The 27,720-nt window shown below is 40.0% G+C and overlaps 1 protein-coding gene across 1 annotated transcript; it reads right to left on the bottom strand.

Moving 5' to 3' along the window:
- Nucleotides 1–24,675: 24,675 nt before the first annotated feature.
- On the bottom strand, nucleotides 24,676–26,094 carry LOC132061300 (uncharacterized). The gene is made up of 5 exons (XM_059454142.1): nucleotides 25,950–26,094; nucleotides 25,559–25,871; nucleotides 25,258–25,450; nucleotides 24,901–25,167; nucleotides 24,676–24,846 (listed from the first exon to the last, which is right to left on the bottom strand). The coding sequence occupies exons 1-5, from the start codon at nucleotides 26,092–26,094 to the stop codon at nucleotides 24,676–24,678; spliced, it is 1,089 nt and encodes a 362-aa protein (XP_059310125.1).
- Between the last annotated feature and the right edge of the window lie 1,626 nt (nucleotides 26,095–27,720).

Raw genomic sequence — 27,720 nt, 5'->3', positions numbered from 1 at the left:
ACCACTTCTAGCCGAGAAGAGGACTTGAAGGGAAAAGGTAAGGATTCCATCTTCTTTCATGTGTTGTGGGTGATTGGTACATGTTATGGTATGTGGGAATGAATTAAGTTCATGAAATTATGGTATATGATGTGTAGCCGTGTGTATATGATATCATATAGGAGTGAAGAATTAATTTACTTAGCATGGTTGGATTGTTGTAGTACGGATAGTTGAGCGTGTCGTAATGTGAAGGAACGGATGAACTTTATGAATTTATGTATGTTGAAGCTTGGCTGAAAATGGGCTGATTTGGTGTATACATGTGGGACTAATGTGATGTAGTATTTTGGTCGTCGTCGTTGTAAATTCTATGACGTAGAATGAAGTTTTAATGATCCAAGTTAAGGTTACAATTGTGTGGGCTGAATTGGAGTGTTTTGAAAATGTTGCGGCTTGCTTGGAATATTCTTAAATCATGTGTGAATGGTTGCGGATTAGTAGGCGAATATGCGAGCGTGAATATTGAAATGATCGTATGTAGCTTATTTGAATACGATTGAAATGTTGTCGAGTTGTGTAGAAAGGAATTATTAATGTTTGAATGCGTTTTGAATCACTTATGGATATCGTTATTGTGATTGTTGGTATGGTTGTTGTTGATATTGGCTGAGTTAAATTCTCGGGGGTGTTGGATTTATAGGGAAAATGCTGCCGAAATTTTTGTAGACAAAGTGTTAATTTGGAATCGGACTCTCAAGTGTTGTGGCTAATGGTTAATATCTAATGACGTGATTGTAGATCGTGAGAAGCCAAGGCATAAGTTTGGATTAGCCTAGGGAGCGGCCAAGGTATGTTAAGGCTCGTCTCTTTCTTTCAAAGGCATGATTCTTAGATTATGATTTCATAAATGCTTCCATAACTTTATTGTTTCAAAAGTTTTGCTTTCAAAAGAATTTTGTTCCTAAACGAGTCCGAAACTACGAACGACCGTAACTTTCACATACGGTCTCGGATTGCTATGAAACGTTCGTAGAAGATCTCATGACGAGTAATGATCTTTAACTTTCATAGGCGGGCCCGGATTGGGTTGACGCTCTTCCGTGGGCCCCGCGACTTTCCTTGTTGGTTCTAACGACCTATTCTTGAAAGAATCCTGAAATGTCTGTATCTTTCCAAATCGGAGGTTTATGACTCCGTAAGCTTCCATGACAACAACGATGGATATGTTTTACAATGACAACGATGATGTCAAAAATGAGAATATTTTCCTACGATGAATATGACGATGATGATTCCATGTTCAAAGGCTTCAAGTCTATGCTTTCAATGACAATATGAGAATGTTGAGCTATTTCTTGATTTCTCAATTTTATTCATGAATGATGACTATTTTTAAAGATTCCGAGGTATATGAATTGATGCCTTATGATCCTATTACATGTTTCCTCGTGAAGTTATTCTTCATTGACAGTCTCACCTCATAATAATCATTCCTTCAAGGTGAGACACATCGACCATGATTATTCCATAATACGATCGGAGGTTACCGACCTTACGTCACTCTGATAGATACATGACTTTCTTTGGGCTCTTATGCATGCTACTTATATGATATATGATATATGTATATGTATATGGGGAATATGTGAAAGGGCGAGAGCGTTATATACGCGTAACCACCTGATCAGTTGGTATAATATGACATGATACCGTCCCGGACGCGGGATGCCCGGACGCGGGATATGTGGTTATGGATCGGGTCGTACGTTCCTCGGCACTAACTTATATGGATCGGGCCGTACGTCCCTCGGCACTAACTTATATGGATCGGGCCGTACGTTCCTCGGCACTAACTTATATGGATCGGGCTGCACGTTCCGCAGCACTAAGCATGCATGGTTCCGCCAAAAAGGCACTCCGATGTACAGGTTACTCTTTTATTACATATATGGATCGGGCTGCACGTTCCGCAGCAATATAATATATTATATGGATCGGGCTGCACGTTCCGCAAAGACTAAACATGGGGTGCATGGTTCCGCCTAAAAGGGCACTCGGATGTGCGTGTTACTCTTTATCTCATGAAACGCCCTATGTTTTCATCTTGTTACTACTCATGCTTTGTATCCTCTAAAATGTTTTACTCATGCCTTACATACTCGCATCGTGCTTGTACCGACGTCCCTTCTTGTGGACGCTCGCGTTCATGCCGCGGTACACCGCATGAGTTGAAGATATTAGCAGAAGACGTTCCAGCGGGATTGGCGAGCTCCATTTTCTCCGGAGTGCTGCCGAGACAGAGAATTATGATATGGTTACATGTTCTATGTTAGAGACTTTGCAGACAGTGTCGTGTATGTAGTATGTCAGTTTTGTAAGCGGCTCCATAGGACGGTGTATTGTGATGCATTATTCTACGGGTCTTATACAATCACAGGTCTTACTTGATTTGAAAAGGATGAAAAGCAGGTTTATTCCTGAAAAGCTTTCATTATGTACTCATGTTATGCTATGAGGGCCCAATATGATTATGAGTTCCACGAGAGTCAGAGGGTTCGCTCGGCCCTAGGTAAGGGTCGGGTGCCCATCACGCCCTAACGAAAATTAGGGTGTGACACCGCCGTACCCGTGAATAAACATATATACAAATATGCAATAACCGAATCTGAATCAAGTATGTCTCCCGGGAGCGCTCCAAGTCACCGAACAGAATCCTAAGTGGATCATCTAAATAAGTATCTCGTACCGTGCGGCATGAAACGCCCCCCGAAAGAAAGGTCGGGGGGTCACGGAATATATCGAGTATGCAAAGCATGAAATATAGTGAACAAGATCACGGTCAAAACCGAGTACGGAAAGTAAATGCAATATTCAAAATATCAAAATGCTTTACCATAAAAATACAAATCATGCATGGCTCTTAGAACGGTGGTCGCCCGCCCGTCGTTGGCGCCACGCCGCATCATACTCCGGAAGATTTCATATCTCCGACACCCGACATATCATATCACATCATAACGCCGTAACACCCCATAACGCTAAATATACACGGTACTCGGCCAAAGGGGACTCGGCGTACCGGACACATCATGCTCGGAATATATCAAAGTGCGCACGAAACATAACCGGCCCGGGACTCGGTGAAGGATATAGCAACCATATGCACGAGCGAGTCGTGGGAGACTATATCGATTTAAAACACTTTTCAAAAACTCATAAAATAATCAAAGTGAATTATCATTTAAAACCAAGACGATAGTCAAATCAAGTTTCTTCCGAATGTCGTTCGGGAACATATCAAATAGAACTTTAGGACTCGTAGATACATATTAAACCATGTGGAATAACTTGTGGACAATAGGGCATAATCGCCTTTACAAACCGATAGAGAAGTAAGTAGTTGACGCTCGAGGGTTAAGACGATAATCACACCAAATTCTTTCAAAGAGTTAGTACCACGCAAAGGAGAGTCTCGGGGCCCACGGACGAGTATCGAACCAATCCGGGACCATTTATGAAAGTTGGAGATCTTGTCCATTATAGAATCTCCCGCGAACGTTTCGAAGCGATCCGAGCTCGTCTATGAAAGTTACGATTGTTCGTAGTTACGAAACCTTTTTGGAATAAAAATCTTTATAAAATCTTTGAAACCAAATCATGTAAAACATAAGGATCATGGTTCGACATTAAGAGAGCTAACATTAAGAAATGAATAAAAATCGCACACAAGCTAGGACCTTAAGAATGGAGTTCCCCCGAGACTCGTATCACAATCTACTTACGACTAAGGCATGCCTCAAGAAAGAAAGGGTAAGCTTCACATACCTCGTCTGCTTCCTACGTAAATCTGAACTTAGGCCTCGGCTTCTCAAAATCTACAACAACATCATTTGGTATCAAACATTAGCCATAGATTCTTAAAACTCCAATTTCGACTAGCACTTAATTTTACGAAATTCGGGGCGAGATTTCCCCTGTAAACTCAACATCCCCGAGATTTCAACTCGGCTAAATCTTCAACAACAATACCAACAACCATTCTAACCACATCAACAATTAATTTAAAAGGCATTCTACCATCAATAACTCTTTTCTACATATTTCGACAACATTCCAATTATACTCAATTCAACTACATATATTCAACTAACACCAATGCTTACATATTCAAGTACTAGTCGGGAATCATTCAATCGAGATTCAACAACATTTCAAGCAACTCGCATAATATTCAAAATAACCTAATCAACACACCAAACCACCCGAAACCTTCCAACTTCCATAGGAACCACAACAACACATTTCTTTTCCTCCAAATTCATAAACTACACCAACATTCCACATTTAGCAACATTAACCACAATAATACAAAAAATATATTAAAATTACATTATTTCTTCCAACAACCTACAAACGATTCCAACTTCCATTTAAATCATTAAACCTTCATCTTTATCATAGAATCCATGCAACAACAACCAAAAATATTAAATAAAAATTAGTTCATCATGTTCTACAAAGTAGCCACCATTCGGCCACCACATCAACATCTCCCTTTCATGAATTTCATTCATTTCCACATACTACAACACACATAAACCATCTATAACACATAAAAAGAGGATTAAACTTACCTTTTCACTTAGTTCTTCACTTGGCTAAGGTTGGGAACTTGCATGAACCAAGGCTTGGCTTGCCCTAACAATTATTCCATGTTTTTTAGCACCTTCCAATTAGTTGAAATCCTAGGAGAAAATATTTTTTGGTGATAAATTTCCAAGAGCCATGTTCGGCCACCCTTGGCCGAACCTCTCCTCCCTTACTTTTCCATGTTTTCTCCAAGTCTCTAGAATGGAAAAATGATGAAGAATGAAATGAATTGCCATCTTTTTACTTGCATATAATAAGTTTCCATGTGGCCATGGCCCACATCCCCTTTGGCCGGCCACATGGCCCCTTGTTCATGAAATATTTTTTTTTCCAATATTCACTTTAGTCCCAAATTTCTTTAATATTCCATGCCAACAAAAATCATAAGCGACTTATATCTTAAACGAGATCGTGGTTAAAAGTCTCGACTTCGTATCCCAGAATAGTCCTGTCCTTAACTTATCATAGTTGACTCGAATTGTCTCAATGTACAAAATACAGAATATAACATCCTCCCCCCTTTAGAACATTTGTCCTCGAATGTTAAACTAGCCTTACAGGGTCTCCTAAGTGCTTTGGGGGAGGGTCCCCTTTTTATGGATATATCTTGTTCCTCATAGGATGACTTTTTACGCGTTCACTTGATACCATCTATGGAAGACATTCTGGAGAGGTCGCCTATGCCTTTACGAAGCACTGGCAGAAAGAAGACTGGACTCATGTCTCTAATTCAAGTGGTAGGTCTAACTCATAGGCATCCTTGCCTATCTTACGAACAATCCGATAAGGTCCAATATGCCTCGGACTAAACTTTCCCATTTTGCCGAATCTCAAAACGCCCTTCAAGGGCGACACTTCCAAAGATACCCAATCGTCGACCTGGAACCCTAGGTGTCGACGCCGAGTATCTGCATATGACTTATGTTGCCTCCGAGCTGCTAATGACCGCTTTCGAATAAGTTTTACTTTGTCACTACTTACCAAATTATATCTAGCTCAATTGACTTAGTTTCACCAACATCGAACCAGCCAATCGGTGACCTGCACTTTCTACCATACTAAGCTTTATACGGCTCTCTGGATGCCGGAATGGTAGGTATTATTATATTCGAACTCGCAAGTGGCAAATAATCATCTCAGCTGCCTCTAAAATCAGCAACGTAGGCCCACAAAGATGTTCCTTAACGTCAGGATAGCACGCTTGGTGTATCTGTTAGTCTGAGAGTGGCATACTGCGTTGAGATTCATCTGTGACCTCATCCTTTCTGGAGTGACCTCCAGAAGTTGGCTGTAGTTGAGCTCCTCCGTCTGAGATCATAGATGTGGGAGCTTTATGAAATTTCTCTACATAATCGCGCATATCCTTTAACTGGATAAGTGGTCTTGAACATGCTCCTGTACCGACTCCTTGCGGTTCAACAACCAGTGTCATCAGTCCTTATGTCTTTGTCACCCTTTACCGTTTACATCCCGAATGCTCATCCAACATAACTTTGTCGCTAGTGCGTACAATGGTGTTATGTCCTTCAAACTATTCCTCCCGATTCCTCTTCCGGACTACTTTCCCCCGATTTAAAGTAGGTATACACGCAATGGTTCTGCACCCTTCGCTATCCTTTACCGTACAGCCACACTTATGGAAACTCCTAATTCGATTTTAAACTAAATCTTTGGGCTCTCATTACAACCTTTCCTTTAGCTTTTTACCACAACTGTTTCTTTAACCTTTATCCCTCAAATCTCACCCTACGACTCGAAAGCATAGGGCTACGAAAATCCTTACTTCTCTTACGATTCTCTTGTAACGCAAATATACATGTCTTCGATTTCCTTGTATTGGTGATCGTTTTGAATTCTAGGTCCAAACTAATAAATTCCCCTTTCTGGAACATGATAACGCCAAAATCTCTTTCAAATTCAGTATGTTCTCCTCCCCTTTATTAAGGAGGTCCTAATATACCAATAATAAATTTTGATATCCATCATCCGCGGCACTTATTTTTAAGAATTGGAAATCTCTTAGAATCGTTGTGCAACCAATCATTCTTCCTTTTACTTCTCATTCCTCTTTCATTCCATATTACCATACTCTATACCTTTCACATGCCTACCTTCAAATCCCTATCCAACTAGTTCCGCGTTTTGCCCGTTGCCTCTCTTGGAGGCTTCACTCGCTCATGGTCCTTAGTTTTCGCTTTTTCCGGTATTTTGGTCACCTTACCTTCCATCTATTCACTTTCTTTCTTTTTTTCTTTTTTTTTTCCAGCAAAATCATTATATTAAAACTTTCCGAGCTTACTCGGTAGTGAAAACATCATCAGCTTGCTTTATAACATTATGCCATTTTTCGTTTTCTTTCACTTGAACTTCCTCACCCTGTCTGATTAATGCCTTCCAATATGTCTCAACATCGATTGCTGGGATTCAACATAGCCATGTAAGGGATATCATGTACTTACGTATACATAATCATTACCATCTTATTCACAAAATATTTCCAACACCATTCAGCTTACCCTGTTTCTAAAGCTATAATGCACCTTCCTCCGTTTTCACTGATTCGGTCTGTCTCGTTCTACACGACCTCTTAAGGTTTCTGTCCACTCTGCAGACTCTAATTTTTCCTTAGATTAACCTAGCTTCTCGCTTGCTTCTTACGACTGAATTTGTAAGACTTTCAGAAAAACTTCCCAGGGGGTCACCTATCCTAAAATTGCTCCCACTCCAGCACACTTAACTTTGGAACTCTGACGAAATTCGATGCTCTAACGCCAATATGACCGCGTCGACCTTGCCACATGACCTTGGCCTTTTAATCTGGAGTAAACCGAAGTCTTGATTCCGAAACGCCCTCGTAACACATCTCCCGCCGAATTAAAAAGGGTCTCTTACTTCGACCCAATAATTGTTTAATACTCGTAGTTATTCCAAACTCTCCATTAGGCGGAACTCATATTCCAACGACGAGTGTCCTAAGTTCCCTTGAAGTAGTATTTTTACCTCAACCTACGTCACCTGTTTCTTTTGGTGAAATTATATTGCACCACCGGTTCCTTAAGCCTACCGTCTTTGTCGCTTAGGGGTTCCGATGTTATACCTCGCGTTTTGTACATTTGAATATTCCGAGGTGATGGCGGGAGGTTAAGGATAAGGTTATAAATTTTTTTTAGAATGTACAAGTTGAGTATTCATCTTTTATTGGTATGAAGAATTAAGGGTAAATTTGGAATAGGAAAAAATTGGAGGCTAAGAGTTGGGAAAAATAATTTCATGAAATGGCCAAAAGGCCAAGGTGGCCGTGGACCCCACCTATATTTTGGCCACTTGTTTTAAGCCATGAAAGGAGACATGTTTTCATTATATTGTGAGAGATATATAGGTCAAGGGATGACCAAGTCAAATTATTCATCTTTCACAATTTAAAGAAATTTCTAGAAAAATTGAGAAAATTAGAGAAAAATTGAAGGAAAAATAGGGGCACATGACCGGCCATGTGCCACCTTTAATTATATATATATGTGTGTGATGGTGATACAAGGCATAATTTATCATTTTGCAAATTCTAGAGATTTGGAGAGAAAGAAAAAAAGAAGAGAGCATGGCAACCATTCGGCCATGGCTGGCCGAATATGGTTCCAAAAGTTTGGTTATGGAGAATTATTTTCTCCTTGTCTCTCTACTAATTGGAAGGCCCCTGTCAACATGGAGTAGTTGTTGGAACAAGGAAACCATTCGTTTTAGCTATGGAAGGTCCTAGCCGAATGGAAGGAGTGAAAGGAAGAGGTAAGGTTCAATCCTCCTTTACATGTTTTATGGATGTTTTGGACGTGTTGTAGCATATGGAAATGGATGAAAATCATGAAATGTTGTGTATGGGTGTGTGGCGTGAGTGGGCTGCCTAGGTGTAGGAAGAATGAATCAAATTTACCTAGCATTTTGGTTGTTGTTGTGATGGATTCTATGATGCAAAATGAAAGTTAAATGATCCAAGTTGAAGTTATAGTTGTGTGGGATGATTTGGAAGTAATGTGATTTTAATATGCCTTCTTGTATTAATGAAATTAATGTTGTAAACGTATGGAATTGTTGATATAGTTTATGAATTCGGAAGAATGAAATGTGTTGCCATGGCTCTTATGGAATGTGGTAAGTTTCGGGTGGCATTACATGTTGGCCGGGCTGTTTGGATGTTGTGTGGATTGCTTGAAATGTTCTTGAATCTTGTTTGAATGGTCTCGGATTAATACTTGAACGTATGATCAATAATGTCGGCTTGATTGCATATGGTTGAATTGAATAAATGGATTGTCGATGGGTTATGTAGAAAGGAATTATTAATGTTAAAATGTGTTTTGAATCACTTATGGATATTGTTAGTGTGGTTGTTGGTTTGGTTGTTGTTGAATTGGCGGAATTGAATTCTCGGGGATATTGAAGTTATAGGGGAAATGCTGCCGAAATTTTTGTAGACAAAGTGTTAATTCGGAATTGGATTCTCAAGTGTTATGACTAATGGTTGATATTTAATGACATTATTGTAGATCGTGCGAAGTCGAGACGTGAGTTCGGATTAGCTTAGGAAGCGGCTAAGGTATGTGAAGCTCAATCTTTCTTTCTTTGGCATGTCTTAGTGCAAGTAAGTATGACACGAATCCCGAGGTAACTCTATTCTTGCAATCCGAGCATGCCTATGATTCTTATTTGTACCTCGATATTCGTATTCTCACTATGGTCAAGCTATGGTTCTTATGTCATTGGGATGAATTGGATTTTAAAAGTTGCACAAAAGTTTTGTTTTCAAAAGAGTTTTGCTTTTTAACGATTCCGTAACTACGAACGAGTGTACCTTTCACAGAAGGGCTCGGATTGCTTCGATATGTTCGTGGCAAGTCCTAAAGTGAATAAGGTTCGTAACTTTCATAGGCGGGCCCGGATTGGGTTGACGCTCGCCCGTGGGTCCCGCGACTTTCTATATTTGATTCCAACGACCTATTTTTAAAAGGAACTTAATACTACTATTTTTTCGACCCCGAGTGTGATTATATACTTATCTATTGAGTGCGAAATGACGATGTATACTTATGATTCGATACGTAGCTATGATTTCTAGAATTCCGTTTGATATGTTTCCGAATAACGTCCGAAAGATATTTGATACAACTATGGTCCGATTTTCAAAATGATGCTTCGATTTGATTACTTCATTGAGTCCATGGAATGATTTATGTGCATATGGTTTCTCACTACTCTGCTCGTACAAGCTCAATATGTCTTTCACCGAGTCCCGGGCCGGGTACGTATTCGTGCACAGTTAATATGATTATTTTACCGAGTCCCTCATTAGAGGGCCGGGTACGGTATGTATATGACATTCACCGAGTCCCGAAAGGGCCGGGTAGGATCGAGTCCCTAAAGGGCCGGGTACGGTATATGATGCTATGATTATTTCCCGAGTCCCTTGCTAGTGGGGCCGGGACACGCTATTCACCGAGTCCCTCACTAGAGGGCCGGGTACGGTATGTATATTATATATGTATATGGACATGCATACATGATTATGACATGATTTTGCTCACCGAGTCCCTCACTAGAGGGCCGGGTACGGTATATATGTACGAGGATATGATGACATGATTATGATATGATTTTACCTACCGAGTCCCTCACTAGAGGGCCGGGACACGCTATATGTATATATGATGAATATATGATTTTGGTATGCATGACAAATGTTTTCGAAGGCAAGTCTTGTGATCTTCTGTACTCTTTACTTTAGTATGATCCCGCTTATTATGTTTCATGCTTTACATACTCAGTACATATTCTGTACTGACCCCCTTTCTTCGGGGGCTGCGTTTCATGCCGCGGTACACCCCGGGTGAGGGGCTGAAGATATTAGCAGAAGATGTCCCAGCGGGATTGGCGAGCTCCATTTTCTCCGGAGTGCTGCCGAGTCAGAGTATTATGTTATGGTTTTATGTTCCGTGTTAGAGACTTTGCAGACAGCGTCATGGGTATAAGATGTCGGTTATGTAAGCGGCTATGTAAGCCGATGTATTATTACGCATTGTATTATAATTTTACATGTTATAGATTTTATTTGATTTGAGAAAGGTAAAAGTATAGTGTTCTTCGAAAAGAAAACTTTCATTATATATGTTTGTGTCATGATTTGAGAGCCAGCATGATTATGAGTTTTACGAGAGTCAGTGGGTTCGCTCGGCCCTAAATAAGGGTCGGGTGCCCATCACACCCTATCGGATTAAGGGTGTGACAATTTTTGAGGTGAAGTCTTGTGCACGTAGTACCCCTTTGTCCTCTATGCCTTTTACGCTTACTGTATGCCCAACATAGGCTTCTAGCCCATTCACAAACACTCCAAGTTCGTCTCACTAATAGCCTTATCTTATCACCGTGTCGTCGCACTACACCTTTACATTCATAACTATGTATTCCCTTTTCGTTCCATATTCACACTTATTTAATTATGCCCATCCTGGGTGTTTCCTTCAGTATCCCCTTATCACATTTCTCCAGTCTATGTCCATTCTTTTCCGCGCACGAGGAGCTTTATAATACCGCTACATTTTCGAAAATATTGCTCCTACCTAATCCCTTTCTTATTTTCAAATCATATCCTGTTAACCCCTATTTGGTTCTTATATTCTTATCATGCCAGTCATTTCCTAGCACTCCCCTACTTTGTTGTCCGTCCCTCTATCATCCGGTCTTTCACCGTCCCGTCACTGATATTACTCGTGTTCACGGCTATACCCGTCATCATCTATTATTGCACTGTTATCTCGCCCGCTTTTATTTTCATCTCCCCTTTTTTTGTACTCGCTATTATTTCCGTTATCTCGTAATTTCTATTCTGTGCTTTCCCCATAGAAGAACTTCCTAAATTCCTCCTTTTTTTTTTTCCCCTAACTCACCTTCATACTTGAGTCACACAGATCACGTCATATCTATTAGTCACTTCCTTGCTAAGCCTTGCTCATTTTCATAACACTCCTTACTATATTCACATAATATCTTGTTCGTAATCGGCCTTATAGTATCACACTTCTTAACTTTTTGCCCTTTCCGGTCAATCTTATCTTTAATATCTCACAAGCTGTCTTGTCGGTACATTCATATCCGTCACAATTCTCTCTTTTTTTTTTCTTTGTACTCTGGTCTCAATTGTGCTGTTATTTCTTCTGGCTATAATCTCGTCATAATTTAGCCCTGCTTATCAATTCAGTTGGTACCTTAATATGACACTCTATTATAATTTGCCAACTCCTTCTAAATCATCTCTTGCCATCGCAAGCCTTTTCCAAATTCCTTTTACCATATCAATATCAACCTCCTAATTACTATCGTCGCCAACTCAGCAGTTAACTTATTTTTCAAAGTCAACCATACTTGCAACGTAGTCAAATTCTATCCTTACTATTGACACACCCTTCGAAACATATCGCAAACCCATATCTCATTCTCTTTTATTTCCTGGAAAAATTTCGGCAGAGTTTCCTCTATATTTCTTGCTATCTCAAAACCTGTACACAGGAAATACCAACAATGCCTCACAGGGCCAACACATATATATATATCGCATCATATCGTAGTCACACAGGGCTCCCAGTATCAATAACAGTATGAAAACGAGGGACTTACCTCATATGTCCCATTCAAACCGCACCTGTTACACTTCCCTATTTACTTTTTCTTTCTGAAAATTTTTGGAGCTTTACATCTCAATCATACGTTAATGCTTTAGCCGACATGTGTCTTCCGTACCTTTGCTTACCTGCGGGCTTTGCATCTTCCAATGTCGTCAATCGCTTCCTTCTGTCGATGTCGTCCCTTTAATGAAATTAAAGGTTAGTACGGAGAATCTCATTTCCTATGACTTGGCTCTATCGCACGATCTAAGACAGAAAAAGGGTCATCGATTCCTAAATGCCCCGCGACCTCTTGTTTATAAGTGTGGCGGCTTCACACTATAAACAAGACTGCCTACTGGACACGGTAGCTAGGACAATCCGAGGACGAACCACTCTGATACCACTTTTGCCACGACCCAACCCCGTAGGCCGCGACTAGTGCCCGAGTTGGGCACCCGTACACACCCGTTAATCAGAAGGAGCATACGAATAGCCTACACAGTATACAAATAACATATACATACAGAAAAATGGAACGTCACCCCGAAGCTTTCATAAATGTACAAACATACATATCGCTATCGCAATATCACATATAAGCCGATAAGGCTATCAAAGTGCAGGGGGGACGTCCAAGTCACAAATCACACAGACACGGCTGAGCAGTGAATACCCATAACCCACGCGCGTATATGTCTACACACAGACCTCTAAGAGTCATAACAAAATCATATGACGGGACGGGGGCCCGCCGTACCATGAATAAACATATATACAAATATCCAAATGAATACTGAATCAAGTATAGGCTCCCGAACAAGGGAGCGCTCAAGTCGGTGAACGAGGAATCTAAGGCTAAGCTGGTGGATCATCCAAATAAGTATATATGTACCACGCGGCATGAAACCCGGCCCCGAAGAAAGGGGTCGGTGCGAATATGTCTTGAGTATGCAAAGCATGAAATATAGTGAACAAGATCACAGTCAAAACCAGAAGTACGGAAAGTAAATGCAATATTCAAAATATCAAAATGCTTACTCATAAAAATACAAATCATGCATAGGGCTCTTAGAACGGTGGTCGTCCGCCCGTCGTTGGCGCCACGCCGCATCATACTCCAGAAGATTTCATATCTCCGACACCCGACATATCATATCACATCATAACGCCGTAACACCCCATAACGCTAAATATACACGGTACTCGGCCAAAGGGGACTCGGCGTACCGGACACATCATACTCCGGAATATATCAAAGTGTGCACGAAACATAACCGGCCGGGACTCGGTGAAGGATATAGCAACCATATGCACGAAAGCGAGTCGTGGGAGACTATATACGATTTAAAACACTTTTCAAAAACTCATAAAATAATCAAAGTGAATTATCATTTAAAACCAAGACGATAGTCAAATCAAGTTTCTTCCGAATGTCGTTCGGGAACATATCAAATAGAACTTTAGGACTCGTAGATACGTATTAAACCATGTGGAATAACTTGTGGACATTAGGGGCATAATCGCCTTTACAAACCGATAGTAAGTAAGTAGTTGACGCTCGAGGGTTAAGACGATAATCACACCAAATTCTTTCAAAAGGGCGTTAGTACCACGCAAAGGAGAGTCTCGGGGCCCACGGACGAGTATCGAACCAATCGGGACCATTTATGAAAGTTGGAGACCTTGTCCATTATAGAATCTCCCGCGAACGTTTCGAAGCGATCCGAGCTCGTCTATGAAAGTTACGATTGTTCGTAGTTACGAAACCTTTTTGGAATAAAAATCTTTATAAAATCTTTGAAACCAAATCATGTAAAAACATAAGGATCATGGTTATTTGCATTAAGAGAGCTAACATTAAGAAATGAATAAAAATCGCACACAAGCTAGGACCTTAAGAATGGAGTTCCCCCAGACTCGTATCACAATCTACTTACGACTAAGGCATGCCTCAAGAAAGAAAGGGTAAGCTTCACATACCTCGTCCGCTTCCTACGTAAATGAACTTAGGCCTCGGCTTCTCAAAATCTACAACAACATCATTTGGTATCAAACATTAGCCATAGATTCTTAAAACTCCGGTTTCGACTAGCACTTAATTTCTGAGAAATTCGGGCAACATTTCCCTGTAAATTCAACATCCCCGAGATTTCAACTCGGCTAAATCTTCAACAACAATACCAAAAACCATTCTAACCACATCAACAATTAATTTAAAAGGCATTCTACCATCAATAACTCTTTTCTACATATTTCGACAACATTCCAATTATACTCAATTCAACTACATATATTCAACTAACACCAATGCTTACATATTCAAGTACTAGTCGGGAATCATTCAATCGAGATTCAACAACATTTCAAGCAACTCGCATAATATTCAAAATAACCTAATCAACACACCAAACCACACTCCGAAACCTTCCAACTTCCATAGAACCACAACAACACATTTTCTTTTCCTCCAAATTCATAAACTACACCAACATTCCACATTTAGCAACATTAACCACAATAATACAAAAATATATTAAAATTACATTATTTCTTCCAACAACCTACAAACGATTCCAACTTCCATTTAAATCATTAAACCTTCATCTTTATCATAGAATCCATGCAACAACAACCAAAAATATTAAATAAAAATTAGTTCATCATGTTCTACAAAAGTAGCCACCATTAGGCCACCACATCAACATCTCCTTTCATGAATTTCATTCATTTCCACATACTACAACACACATAAACCATCTATAACACATAAAAAAGAGGATTAAACTTACCTTTTCACTTAGTTCTTCACTTGGCTAAGGTTGGGAACTTGCATGAACCAAGGCTTGGCTTGCCCTAACAATTATTCCATGTTGTTTAGCACCTTCCAATTAGTTGAAATCCTAGGAGAAAATATTTTTTGGTGATAAATTTCAAGAGCCATGTTCGGCCACCCTTGGCCGAACTCTCCTCCCTTTCTTTTCCATGTTTTCTCCAAGTCTCTAGAATGGAAAAATGATGAAGAATGAAATGAATTGCCATCTTTTTACTTGCATATAATAAGTTTCCATGTGGCCATGGCCCACATCCCCTTTGGCCGGCCACATGGCCCACATCCCCTTTGGCCGGCCACATGGCCCCTTGTTCATGAAATATTTTTTTTTCCAATATTCACTTTAGTCCCAAATTTCTTTAATAATCCATGCCAACAAAAATCATAAGCGACTTATATCTTAAATGAGATCGTGGTTAAAAGTCTCGACTTCGTATCCCGGAATAGTCCTGTCCTTAACTTATCATAGTTGACTCGAATTGTCCCGATGTACAAAATACAGGATATAACATCAGGTTTATGCTAAAAACGTGAATAATGTTTAACAAAGAATAAGAACCCTTTATATAGGCCTAGGGTCTCTTCTTTGATGACTACAAATCCCTATTCTACTCTAGAAAGGAAATAGCTAAAAACACGGAAAGTAAAATCCCTATTCTACAAGGAAAGAATAAAGAAAACTAAAATCCGACTAGAACTTGGATAAAAGTCCTACTCATGAGAGGAAATTAAATCCTACTAAAATATAAATCAAGAAACAAGAAACCTATTTAGAAAAGGATTCAAGAAACAAGAATTGGAAATAATCTTCAAACTTGAGCTTCTTGGACTTTTCTTTTTCTTGAATTTCAGTCTTGTGTTTCTTGATTTTCTTAAATTTCTTGATCTTCTTCATCTTTCATCACGATCTTTCCTAGACTCTGGCTCTATCGCACGATCTAAGACAGAAGGAAAGGTCAATAATTCCTAAATACCCTACAGCCTCCTGTTTATAAGTGTGGCCGGCTTCAAACCCATAAACATGACTCTATCGGACACAGTTTGTAGACAATCCCTAGGATGAACTGCTCTGATACCACTTTTGTCACGACCCAAACCGATGGGCCATGACTAGTGCCGGAACTGGACACCCGTATACGAACCTGCTAGATATGATCAGACCGAAACTGAAAAATAATATGGCAATCTGTAAAAGCACGCTATAAACTTTTCATATCATACGTCAAAAGAACCTGTCTCTTGAGAAGCCACAGCTAACCAAACATAACAAAATATGCAAGCCGATAAGGCTGCCACTATGCACGGGAATATCCAAAACGAACTACATCTGCATAGCTGATCAAACCGTATATACGCAACCCACACATGTCTACAGACCTCTAAGAGTATAACAAAGCCTATATCAAGGATCTGTACCAAAAAGGCTCGAGCTCCGGAACACTGGAGCCTCCAAGGCCGTAGGCAAGTCCTAAACCGGGGATCACCAAATCGAGTGTCCGTACCGCGGCATGAAACGCGGCCCGAAGAAAGGGCCGACGAATAGTGTACTGAGTATGTAAGGCATGAAATCAACATATACATAAAATCCTGAAAAACATTTGAGATATGTCAATGAATGGGCAAAATAAATGCATCGGTACGGCTATATCAAAGAAACACATTTATCTATAGAAATGCCACAACATAATCCACATTGTCATATAGGCCACACATCACCCCCACATCCGTGCTATATATATACACATCACAACAAAGACACACCCCCTATCAATCGTACCATACATATACACATCACAACAAAGGCCAAGATCACCCCCCGTCAACCGTGACATACATATACACATCAAAAGGCCACGGCATCACCCCCTATCAATCGTATACATATATACACATCACAACAAAGGCCACAGCGTCACCTCCTATCAACTGTGCCATACATATACATAGCAAAGGTCACAATGCCACCCCCTGTCAACTGTGCCTTATATATACATAACAAAGGTCACAACACCCCATCAATGTGCCTTATATGGGTATGAAGAATGAAAATAGCTCAGATATAATCAAAATGAAATAGTAGAACTCTGTAATGTCACAAAATAGCCATATACATATATTATACTCATGGCATGCATAGGAGTTCAAATAAAAACTATCGCTCTATCTCACCTTGAAGGAAAAATTTATAAGGTGAGATCAACAACAATGAAATAAATCGAGAAAATCATGAAATAGCTTAACATTTTCACATCATCGTTGAAATCATATTTGAGACCTTTAAGCATAAAATCATGCTCAACGTGATCCTTATAAAAATATTCTCATTTTTAATATTATAAGAAGCTTTAAGAGTCATAAACTTCTAGCTTTTGAAATCAAGGAGGTTATGGAAACACTTATGGAATCATACCATAGGAATTATGCCTTTGAAAGAAAGGGACGACCCTTAACATACCTTTCGGTCGCCTTAGTCGTTCAACGTTTATCATTCCAAGCTCGTAAATCTACATATAAACCATTCATACTATTATTAGGCTCAATGTCATACACTCATCTTAAGCCTTCAATTTAATTCCGTTTAGAATCTGTCGAAATTTGGGCTGCACCTCCCCTGCTTATATGCCTAGCCCGAAATCACAATCCAACAACCAGCAACAACAACAACAACAATACCAACATCACAACAATATTATCAGCACCAATAGGCTCCATAACACATCCCACACGATGTTTTCCAAATTTCTCAACTAACCATAACGATATCCACAATACCATAATCAAAGAATTATATCCAATTTAATCTTAAATTAATCTAAAATCTCCTTTCAAATTCATTCCATAGTCATCATCTTCACTTTAATAATTTGCAACTTCTATACTATGATTCTCTTCTTTATAGGACTTACTAAACCTTCAAATCAACTTAATCATGAGAAATAGGATGGAGAACATACCTTACACTAGAAGAACTTCACCCCACTCAACTTCTTCCAAGACCAAATTTATCGCAACATTAAGTGGAGACAAGAACATTCTTTCTCCATGACTTAGCTTGGGGATTTGGAGTTTAATCCTCTTTTGTGATGGTATAGAATGTTTTGGAATGGTGGAGAGCCTTAAAGAATATTCTTGTAGTGGAGAGAGAAGTGTGAAAAATTCTAGAGAGGTGTGGAGAGATTAGGGGAGTTCTAGAGGGTTATGGAGTTGAAGAAAAAATGACTAAAATGATGTGTAGAGGCCCTTTTGTAGGTGCCAAATTCGGATTGGGCCGGGTCAAAACATAAGCGAATTTTTTCGGATTCCCACCCACGTTCGGGTTCCTCTGACTGTCCGTTTTAAACTGCCCATAACTCCCTGCTCCGATGTCAGATTGACGAACGGTTTATTGCATTGGAAACTAGACTCGATGAACTTCATTTTAGGCTTTTGAAACACCTTAAAACTCCTCATATACTCAGAGATATACCCCTCCAAATTTGACCCAAAATTCTGTCCAGAATTTTGCCAACTTTTTTTTTTTTTTTTCAAATTTTCGACAAACTTATTTTCTTCGCTTTGCTTAGTCCCGGAATCTTCTAAAAATATCCATACATGATATTTATCATTAACCATACTTGATAATGATCATGTACTTTGGTTTCAAGGTTGTCCTTCCCGATTACGACTTATGAGATCGTAATTCATCCTTTACTTTATTGTTACGAACTTCCCATGGCTTGTACCTTTCAAAACTTCATGGAACGTCTCCGATACTCCATTTATATGGTGAAGTACATGGCATGCTCATGCTCTGAGAATGCGAGGTGTAAAAATTGTGAGAGGGGAGGGGAGGGTTTTTGAGTTTTTAAAGGAGGGAGTTGTATTTTTTTATGTTTGGAATGAGTGGGAAATAAGGGTATCGGCCTTTTAATTATCTTTTAAAAAAAATCAGAGTAACCCGACCTGTGCGGCACTCCTGGCACACGAGGGTACAGCGGAAGGCTAGTTTTTTTACTAAAATAGAAAATTTGTGCGGCACCTCAGCCACGCGTGGGTGCCGTACTCATAGCCAGTTCCAGTTTAGCAATTGTTCTCATGAGCCATCAATGCGTCGCTGGGGCAGCACCACAATGTTACCTGGACGTTTATCGACGTTTTTTTCACTCGTTTTGTGTTCCTGCTCCTTTTCAAGTCCTGCAACATGAACAAACATGACATACAACAGCAAAAAAGGCGGGTTGCCTCCCAACAAGCGCCTTAGTTAAGGTCGTGGCACGACACTTTTTTTTTCTTTTTCTTCTATGCTAATTCTACAAACATGGTTGCCTCTGGAGAAGCGCTTAATTTAACATCGCGGCACGACGCAGGCTCTCAAGCCTCTTCTAGTTCAACCGAGGTCTTTTCTGGATTGATAACCTCTCCAAAATAGTGCTTGACCCTCTGGCCATTTACTAAGAATGTCCGCTCTGCATTGAGCGATTTCAGCTCAACCGCCCCATGTGCAGTTACCCGAACGACTTCAAATGGCCCAAACCACTTGCTCTTCAACTTCCCTCCGAAAACCTTCAACCTAGAATTATATAACAAAACTAATTGTCCAGGCTCAACTCACGAGGTTGGATGCGCTTGTCGTGGATTCTCTTTGTCCTCTCCTTGTACATCTTTGCGTTCTCATATGCATGATAGAGAAATTCATCAAACTCATGCAACTGCAATAATCTCTTTTCTCCAGGTTGTACCATGTCTAAATTCAGCTTCTTTATTGCCCAATACGTTCTATGCTCAAGCTCAATGGTATATGATATGCCTTACCAAAGACGAGCTTATAAGGAGATGTGCCAATAGGAGTTTTGTAGGGTGTTCTGTATGCCCACAGAGCATCATCGAGCTTCAACGACCAATCTTTCCTACTCACGCTCACAGTCTTCTCTAAAATTCTCTTAATTTCTCGATTTGATACCTCTACTTGATCACTTGTCTAAGGATGATAAGCAGTCGCTACCTTGTGTTTCACCCCACACTTGAGCAATAATTTATCAAAAAGCCGATTGCAAAAGTGCATACCTTGATTGCTGATGATGGCTCTCGGGGTTCCAAATCTCGTGACTCTATTCTTCTTCAGAAATCTTGCTACCACACTAGCATCATTAGTGGGGAAGTGCAACGGCTTCCACCCACTTCGAGACATAGTCTACAGCAACCAATATGTGCTTATTCCCCTTGGACGGTATGAAGGGACCCATGAAGTCGATACCCCACACGTCAAATAGTTCAATCTCCAAGATGCCCTTCAAAGGTATTTCATGATGCTTGAAGATATTTTCGGTTCTCAGGCAGCTATCGCAGGTTCTCACAAATTCATGGGCATCTTTGAACAAAGTAGGCCAATAGAACCCGGACTGAAGTACCTTCGCAGCTGTTCTGTCACCAGCGTGATGTCCACCATAGGGTGATGCATGGCACTTCTCAAGAATCGCGGGGACCTCTTCCTCTGGGATACATCTTCTAATCAGCTGATATGTGCCAACCTTGTAGAGATAGGGCTCATCCCATAGATAGAAACAGCTATCATGCAAAATCCATTTCTTTTTCTCGTGATTAGCACCAGGGAGATAAATATCACTCACTATAAAGTTCACCATGTCTGCATACCATGGCACCTCAGCTGACTGAAGAGCAAAGAGTTGTTCATCAGGAAAAGTCTCCCTAATCACCACTACTTCATCTATATGTCCTGATCTTCCAATCTCGATAAGTGGTCTGCTACTTGATTTTCTTTGCCCTTCCGGTCAAGAATCTCAATGTCAAACTCTTACAGCAGAAACACCCAACGAATAAGCCTCGGCGTTGCATGCTTCTTCGCAAACAAATATCGAACTGCAGTGTGATCAGTATAGACAATTACATTTGTGCCCACAAGATATGATCGGAACTTATCAAAGGCGTAGACCACCGCTAATAACTCCTTCTCTATGACAGTATAGTTCATCTGGGCTGCATCAAGAGTCTTGTTGGCATAGTATATCGAATGAAATAGCTTGTCCCTCTTCTATCCAAGGTCAGCTCCCATAGCAAAATCACTTGCATCGCACATCAAAATAAATGGTAGAGACCAATCGGGTGCGATGATAGTAGGAGCAGATACTAACCTCTTCGTCAACTCATCAAAAGCCATCAGACATGCTTCATTGAACACAAACTTTACATCTTTTCCTAACAGCTTACACATCGGATTAGCACCTTTAGAGAAATCTTTGACAAACCGTCGATAAAAGCCTACATGTCCAAGAAAACTACGCACTCCCTGAACTGAAACGGGTGGTGGCAATTTTTCAATCGCTTTGATTTTTGCCTTTTCAACTTCTATTCCCTTGCCTGATACCTTGTGCCCAAGAATAATGCCCTCTCGAACCATGAAATAGCCTTTTTCCCGCCATACCAAGTTCGGTTCTTCATAACGAGCTAACAAGACATCAAGATGGTTCAAGCAATCATCAAAAGAGTCTCCAAAAATAGAGAAGTCATCCATAAATACCTCCACATAGTTTTCCACCATATTGGTGAAAATAGCCATCGTGCATCGCTGGAAAGTACCTGGAGCATTGCACAAACCGAAAGGCATCCTCCGGAATACAAACGTGCCATATGGATACGTGAATGTGGTCTTCTCTTGATCCTCTAGTGCAATCATGATTTTGTTGTAGCCCGAATAGCCATCCAGAAAGCAATAATAATCGTGCCCAGCCAATCTATCGAGCATCTGATCCATGAAGGGCAACGGGAAGTGATCTTTTCTGGTGGCATTGTTCAACTTGAAATAGTCAATACATATCCTCTAACCAGTAACAGTTCGTTGAGGCACCAATTTGTTCTTCTCGTTCTCTACCACAGTCATGCCCCCTTTCTTCAGGACACATTGTACAGGACTTACCCATTTGCTGTTAAAGATGGGATAGATAGTGCACCTGTCAAGCCACTTGATTACCTCTTTCTTCACCACCTCCTTCATGATCAGGTTCAGTCGTCTCTGGCACTCAACACTCGGCTTGCTGTCTTCCTCCAATAATATTTTATGCATGCAAAATGAGTGGCTAATAGCTCGAATATCAACTATCGTCCACCCAAGGGCTCGGATTCAATCTCTTAGTACTCGCAATACACATTCAATCTGCACATCAATCAAATAAGCAGAGAGGATCACAGGTAATGTGTTTCCACTACCCAAGAAGGCATAGCAAAGATGAGAAGGTAATGGCTTTAAAACAAGAAGTGGAGCCTCTTCAATAGATAGTTTCGACTTTTTCCACGACTCTGGTCTGTCTAACACCTCAAACGGTGTGTTTGCTCGCAAATAAGCACATGAAGTGTCAAGAATGTTGAGACACTCCTCGACTTGTTCATCATCAATTAAGTCTTCTCCATACACCAAAGCTGTCTCCAATGGGTCTTGCGAAACTAGAAAGTGATCTAGCTCTGCATAATTGAGCTCGGGCTCCACAACTGTAATCATCTTCAACTCCTCATAGTGGGCTGGAAGTGTACCACCTCGTACCTTTAAACTAGGCTGCGATTCATGATTTGGGAGTTAGAATATCAGACGGGAAGTGTTGGAATTTAATTTGCTGCAGTTCAGCAAAATTCCATTTTCACGACCATTTATACGGACAGTATATTATTATACAGCCCCGTACTTTGAGATCGTATTTGGTAGGTGAAAAATTCTAGTTTCTGCCAAAGTTTTAAAATGCTTTAATACGGACCGTATAAAGTTATACGGACCGTACTTGGTGATCGTATAATAATATACGGACGGTACTTTCAGTCCGTAAAACTCTTCTGGGAAATCCCAATTTCTGGAATTTTAATCATTGTTAAATACGGTCAGTTTATACGGACCGTATAAGTTCATCATATAATTTTCCGACTCAGTTAAGTATAAATACGTCATGTTCAGTTCTTTTTCCACTTTTCACATTCTCTAAGCCCTAGAATGAAGGTTTTCTCCTCCCAGCAATCCAAAACACCAAGGTAAGCCTATTCCATGCATTCCAAGTCAATTCCAACATACGTTCATGATTATTAAGTAGAAATTCAACATTCTTAACATAGGGCTTTTCAAGAAAACCCAAGTAAAGGGATTCAAGACTAAGGCTTTAGGAGTTCCTCTTCAAGTTTCGACCTTTACTACAAGATTGGAGCATTACCAAGTATGTAGGGTTTCTATCCACGTGTGGGAATATCCTTGTTCTTCCCCACGCCACGTTCTTCCATGCTTATACAAGTAACACCAAAATGAGGGTTTTAGCCATATTTATGATAACCCTAAGTACATGTACTATTATATACTATGTTTGTATGATTACTTTGTTATTGTGTTCTTAATAGTCCCTTTTGGTTATTGAAAATCTGTCTATCATCCATGAAAATCCATACTTTGTATTCCATGGGCTCTTACATGCAAGTTATTAATTACTATGTTTATTTTCATGAAACACTCTACATGTTTACACATTTTCATGTAATTATATGATGTAACTATATCCATGTATAATGCAAGTCATGTTTTATGATAAACCATGGGCACAGATGCCACCTATTTTCATGTTCATGTTTTTGGGAGTTGCACAGATTACTGAGAAGGCTTAAATAGCCCGAAAATACATTAGCCACCATAGGATAAGGATCGCTCCGCCCACGTTTAGGACGATTCCATTATGTTTGATTGATTGAAGCCTTTCATGCCATGTTTATATCTTATACTCCTGGCAAAGTATGAGAGCTCTGCTGGTCGGGTCAGGTACCAGACTCCACGTACCCCCGTGGTGATTCATGTTGTCGGTTATATTTATGCTCTCCCCACTTAAAATGTTTTCTACTCATGAATATATATATATATATATATATATTCATGTTCATGACCAGGTTCCAGTTTCAGTTTCAGCTCTCATCATGTTATTTCATGTGCCATGTTTATTTCATTCAGTTATTTTACATACCAGTATATTTAATGAGTTGATGTCCCTTTTCCATTACCCGGGGTCTTGCATTTCACGATACAGGTACGGATTTACAGGACGATGCATCTGCTTAGTAGGATTTGCTCGTATCAGCTTATTGGTAAGCCCTATCTTATTCGAGGTGTTATCCTTATTTATTTCCATGTCATGTTTAGCAAGTTAAGGTATGCTGGGGGCCTTGTCCCATCAAGTATGTTTTACAGTTCAGATTCATGATAGAGGTTTCATAGACCAGTCAGTCAATTATGGCAGATACTCAGAGTTGTGTAGCCACCTTTGGCTCAGTTTATGATATTCTCGCATTCGCGTTTTATACAAGTATCTTTATTAAATATTATGATATCCCATGTTTAGAATCATCACGTTTAAGTTATGTTCCGCTCATTTTATGCCTCGTGATGATTCAGAAAGCCATGTGGTTCGCTCGGTCACATGCAGTAAGGCACTGAGTGCCGTGTTTTTCGTAGGCCATGGTTCGGGGCGTGATAGGAAGGTTGGTAGATTTAAACACATCAAGGGTCGCCTCTTGTCCATCAACTGTCATGGACATCTTCCTATCTCTAACTCAAAACACTGCGTCAACAGTAGCTAAGAATCCTCTTCCCATGATGAGAGGAACACTTTTATCTGCCTCATAATCAAGTATAACAAAATCAACCGGCAGAATAAATGGGCCTACCTTCACAAGAACAACCTTGATAATACCGTCAGGATAAGCAAGAGATCGATCAGCTAGCTGCAAAGTAATAGTCGTTGGCCTAGGCTCACCCAAGCCCAATGTTCAGAACACAGAAGTAGGCATCAGATTAATACTAGCACCCAAGTCACACAATGCTAGCCCAACTTCAATGTTGCCAATAGTAATCGAAATCGTGAAGCTACCCGGATCTTTCAACTTTGGAGGAATTTTACTCCTCACTCTAGAACTGCACTCCTCAGTAAGTGCAACAGTCTCAAACTCTGTCCAACGCCTTTTGTTCGCAACCACATCTTTGATATACTTAGCATATTTTGGAACTTCTTGCAAGATCTCTACCAAAGGAATGTTGATATGTACCTATTTCAATAAGTCAAGAAACTTCTTACAGGCTGCTTCTACTTTCTGTTTTTGAAAACGTTGTGCAAACGTTGGAAGTGGTCTAGGTACCACACTTTCGGGTTGTTTTACAATCTTCTCAGAGCTCTTTTCAACTTCAGTTCTTTGAGCAGGAATGAGTTCAACATCAAACTTTTTTTTGTTCTTTGGTGGCACTTCTTTAAGTTCTTTGCCATTCCTCAAGGTGACTGCTTTACAATCCTTTGGGTTTGTCTCAGTATCGCTCGGAAGAGCACCCTGTGGTCTGATATTCTAAGCCATCTCCATCTGCCGAAACTGACATTCGAGATCATGAATAGATTTTTGCATCTCATTTTGCACTTTTTGATTCTGCTATTGAGCTATGAGTTGCTTCATCATCTCTTCCAAATTGCTAGATGGCTGAGCCTGGGGTTGCTGATAGTTGTTCGGCTTGTGGAAGTCCTGCTTCCTGAATGGAGGATTGTCATTGTTTCCGTAATAGCTCCCACGATTTTCGACACCACGGTTCTGCTGCCCCACATAATAGACGGATTCTGGATTTAATAGGCAATTAGAATAATCATAGGGCTCACCACAACTTACACACGCTGCTTGCTGAATATGTTCAACTGGTTGGACCTGCTGAGCTTGAGAAAATGCCCTCAACGTTACCTTAGTAAGAGTAGTTATATCAGCCCGAATAGCTGCAACATCATCTACTTAAAGAACCCCAGCAGTTTTCTGTGGTAACCTCCGACTCGTCTCTTGATACTCATAAGCACCTTCGGACATCAACTCAAGGAGAGCTTCCATCTCCTCATATGTTTTGTTTAAGATCTGCCATTGAGCTGAATCATTCAACAAGGCCTTTGATTCATGCTTAAGGCCTTCTACAAAATAGTTTCTAATGATCTCCTTCAGCTGCATGTGATGTGGGAATCTCACAAATAGCCCTTATACCTTTCCCAAGCGTGTGTCAGAGATTCAGAGTCTCTCTGAGTGAAGTTAGCAATTCTCCATCACAGCTCCTTTATTTTCTTCGGTGAAAAAAACCTGTCGATAAATTTATTCGATAATACCTCTCAAGAAGTGATAGAACCCGCAGGCAGATTTGTCAACCATTCCCTCGCTTCACCAATCAGTGAGAATGGAAATAAAGACAGTTTTACATAATCATCGGGAACATCTCTATATTGAAAATTCTCGCTCAAATCCACAAATTGCATCAAGTGCTTATGCGGGTCTTCACTAGACTTACCCATATACTGGCACGTATGCTGCACCAGCCACACTGTTCCTTCTTTCAACTCAAAATTTCTAGTAATGTCAGGCCTGACAATAGCCTTAGCAATAGTTGCCAGATTAGGTATGACATAACTGGACAAAAGAATATGTTGTTCTTGTGCCTTCGTAGCATCTCTCACACCCTGTTCATCCCCGTTTCTGTTTCTTTCCCTTTCTGCCGCTTCAAGAGCAAGTCTTGCTGCTTTCTCAGCTATTTTTCTCTGTCTGTGTAAAGTTCTTTCGATTTCGGGATCAAAATCAACTAACGGTTTTCCTGAACTTCTAGTGCTTGGCATAAACCAGAGAAATCTGAAGTGACACAAGTAGACCAACGAAAATAGTAAAGACTTGAATAGAAAAACAAACTCAAATTAGAAAAACAGTAAATTCTAAGTCCCCGGCAACGGCGCCAAAAACGTGTTGCTCCCAAACGCACACGCAAGTATACGTGATCGTACAAGTAATATAGAACTTTTAAGTCCAGATATCGATCCCACAGAGACTTAGATTCTATTGTTAAACTAATTTAAATTCGAATGAAACTATTCAAGGAAGTAAAAGAAATATGGTTTTGTTTTGACTAACTAAAACTGAAAGTAAACAACTGATGATGGGTGTTTTTGTGACTGAGAATATTTCGACAAAGATTGTAAGGCTTATCAGATGATGGAGAGTTCCAGGGTCATGGCTTTCGACAGTCCAGTTGATCTTTTGACAATTCTTCCTATCTTATTTCCTGGGTTACTAGTTGACGGGTTAATTATAACTTTATGAGTATCTTTCGAGTTGCTCACAAGCCTGTAGATGCTACTATAACGCCTATATCCCTATGGTCGTCAGAGGTGATAAGAACACATTTAATTCTCCGTATTCAACTAAGCAAGGCTAAAGGGTATATTCCTATCCTCATTAGTGAAACGATTATATCGAACAAGCCCTATTTATTCTTATTATGCATGCAAATTCTCAATCCCTAGTTCACTTCACACGCCACAAATAGTGTTCAACTATTGGCCAGATAATCAAACAATTAAGATCAAGAATAAATAAGAAACCCAAAATATGAAAATTTAATAGATAATAATTGTCGCCAAACCAACTATCATGTCTTTCGCCACAACCCTAGAATTAAAAAGTTTAGCTACTCATGATTCTAGATGAAAAACAAGAATTCATGAAGAAACTAGGGTTGAAAAGAAGAAAATAAAATAAACTTAGAGAGAGAAAGCAGAGATGACGGCTTACAAGTCTTAGAATAATCTAGCACGT

The sequence above is a fragment of the Lycium ferocissimum genome, chromosome 6 (assembly GCF_029784015.1).
Source record: "Lycium ferocissimum isolate CSIRO_LF1 chromosome 6, AGI_CSIRO_Lferr_CH_V1, whole genome shotgun sequence".
In the NCBI taxonomy this organism is placed as follows: Eukaryota; Viridiplantae; Streptophyta; class Magnoliopsida; order Solanales; family Solanaceae; genus Lycium; species Lycium ferocissimum.
Note: the sequence above shows the minus strand (reverse complement) of the source record. Positions and strands in the feature narration are given on the sequence as shown.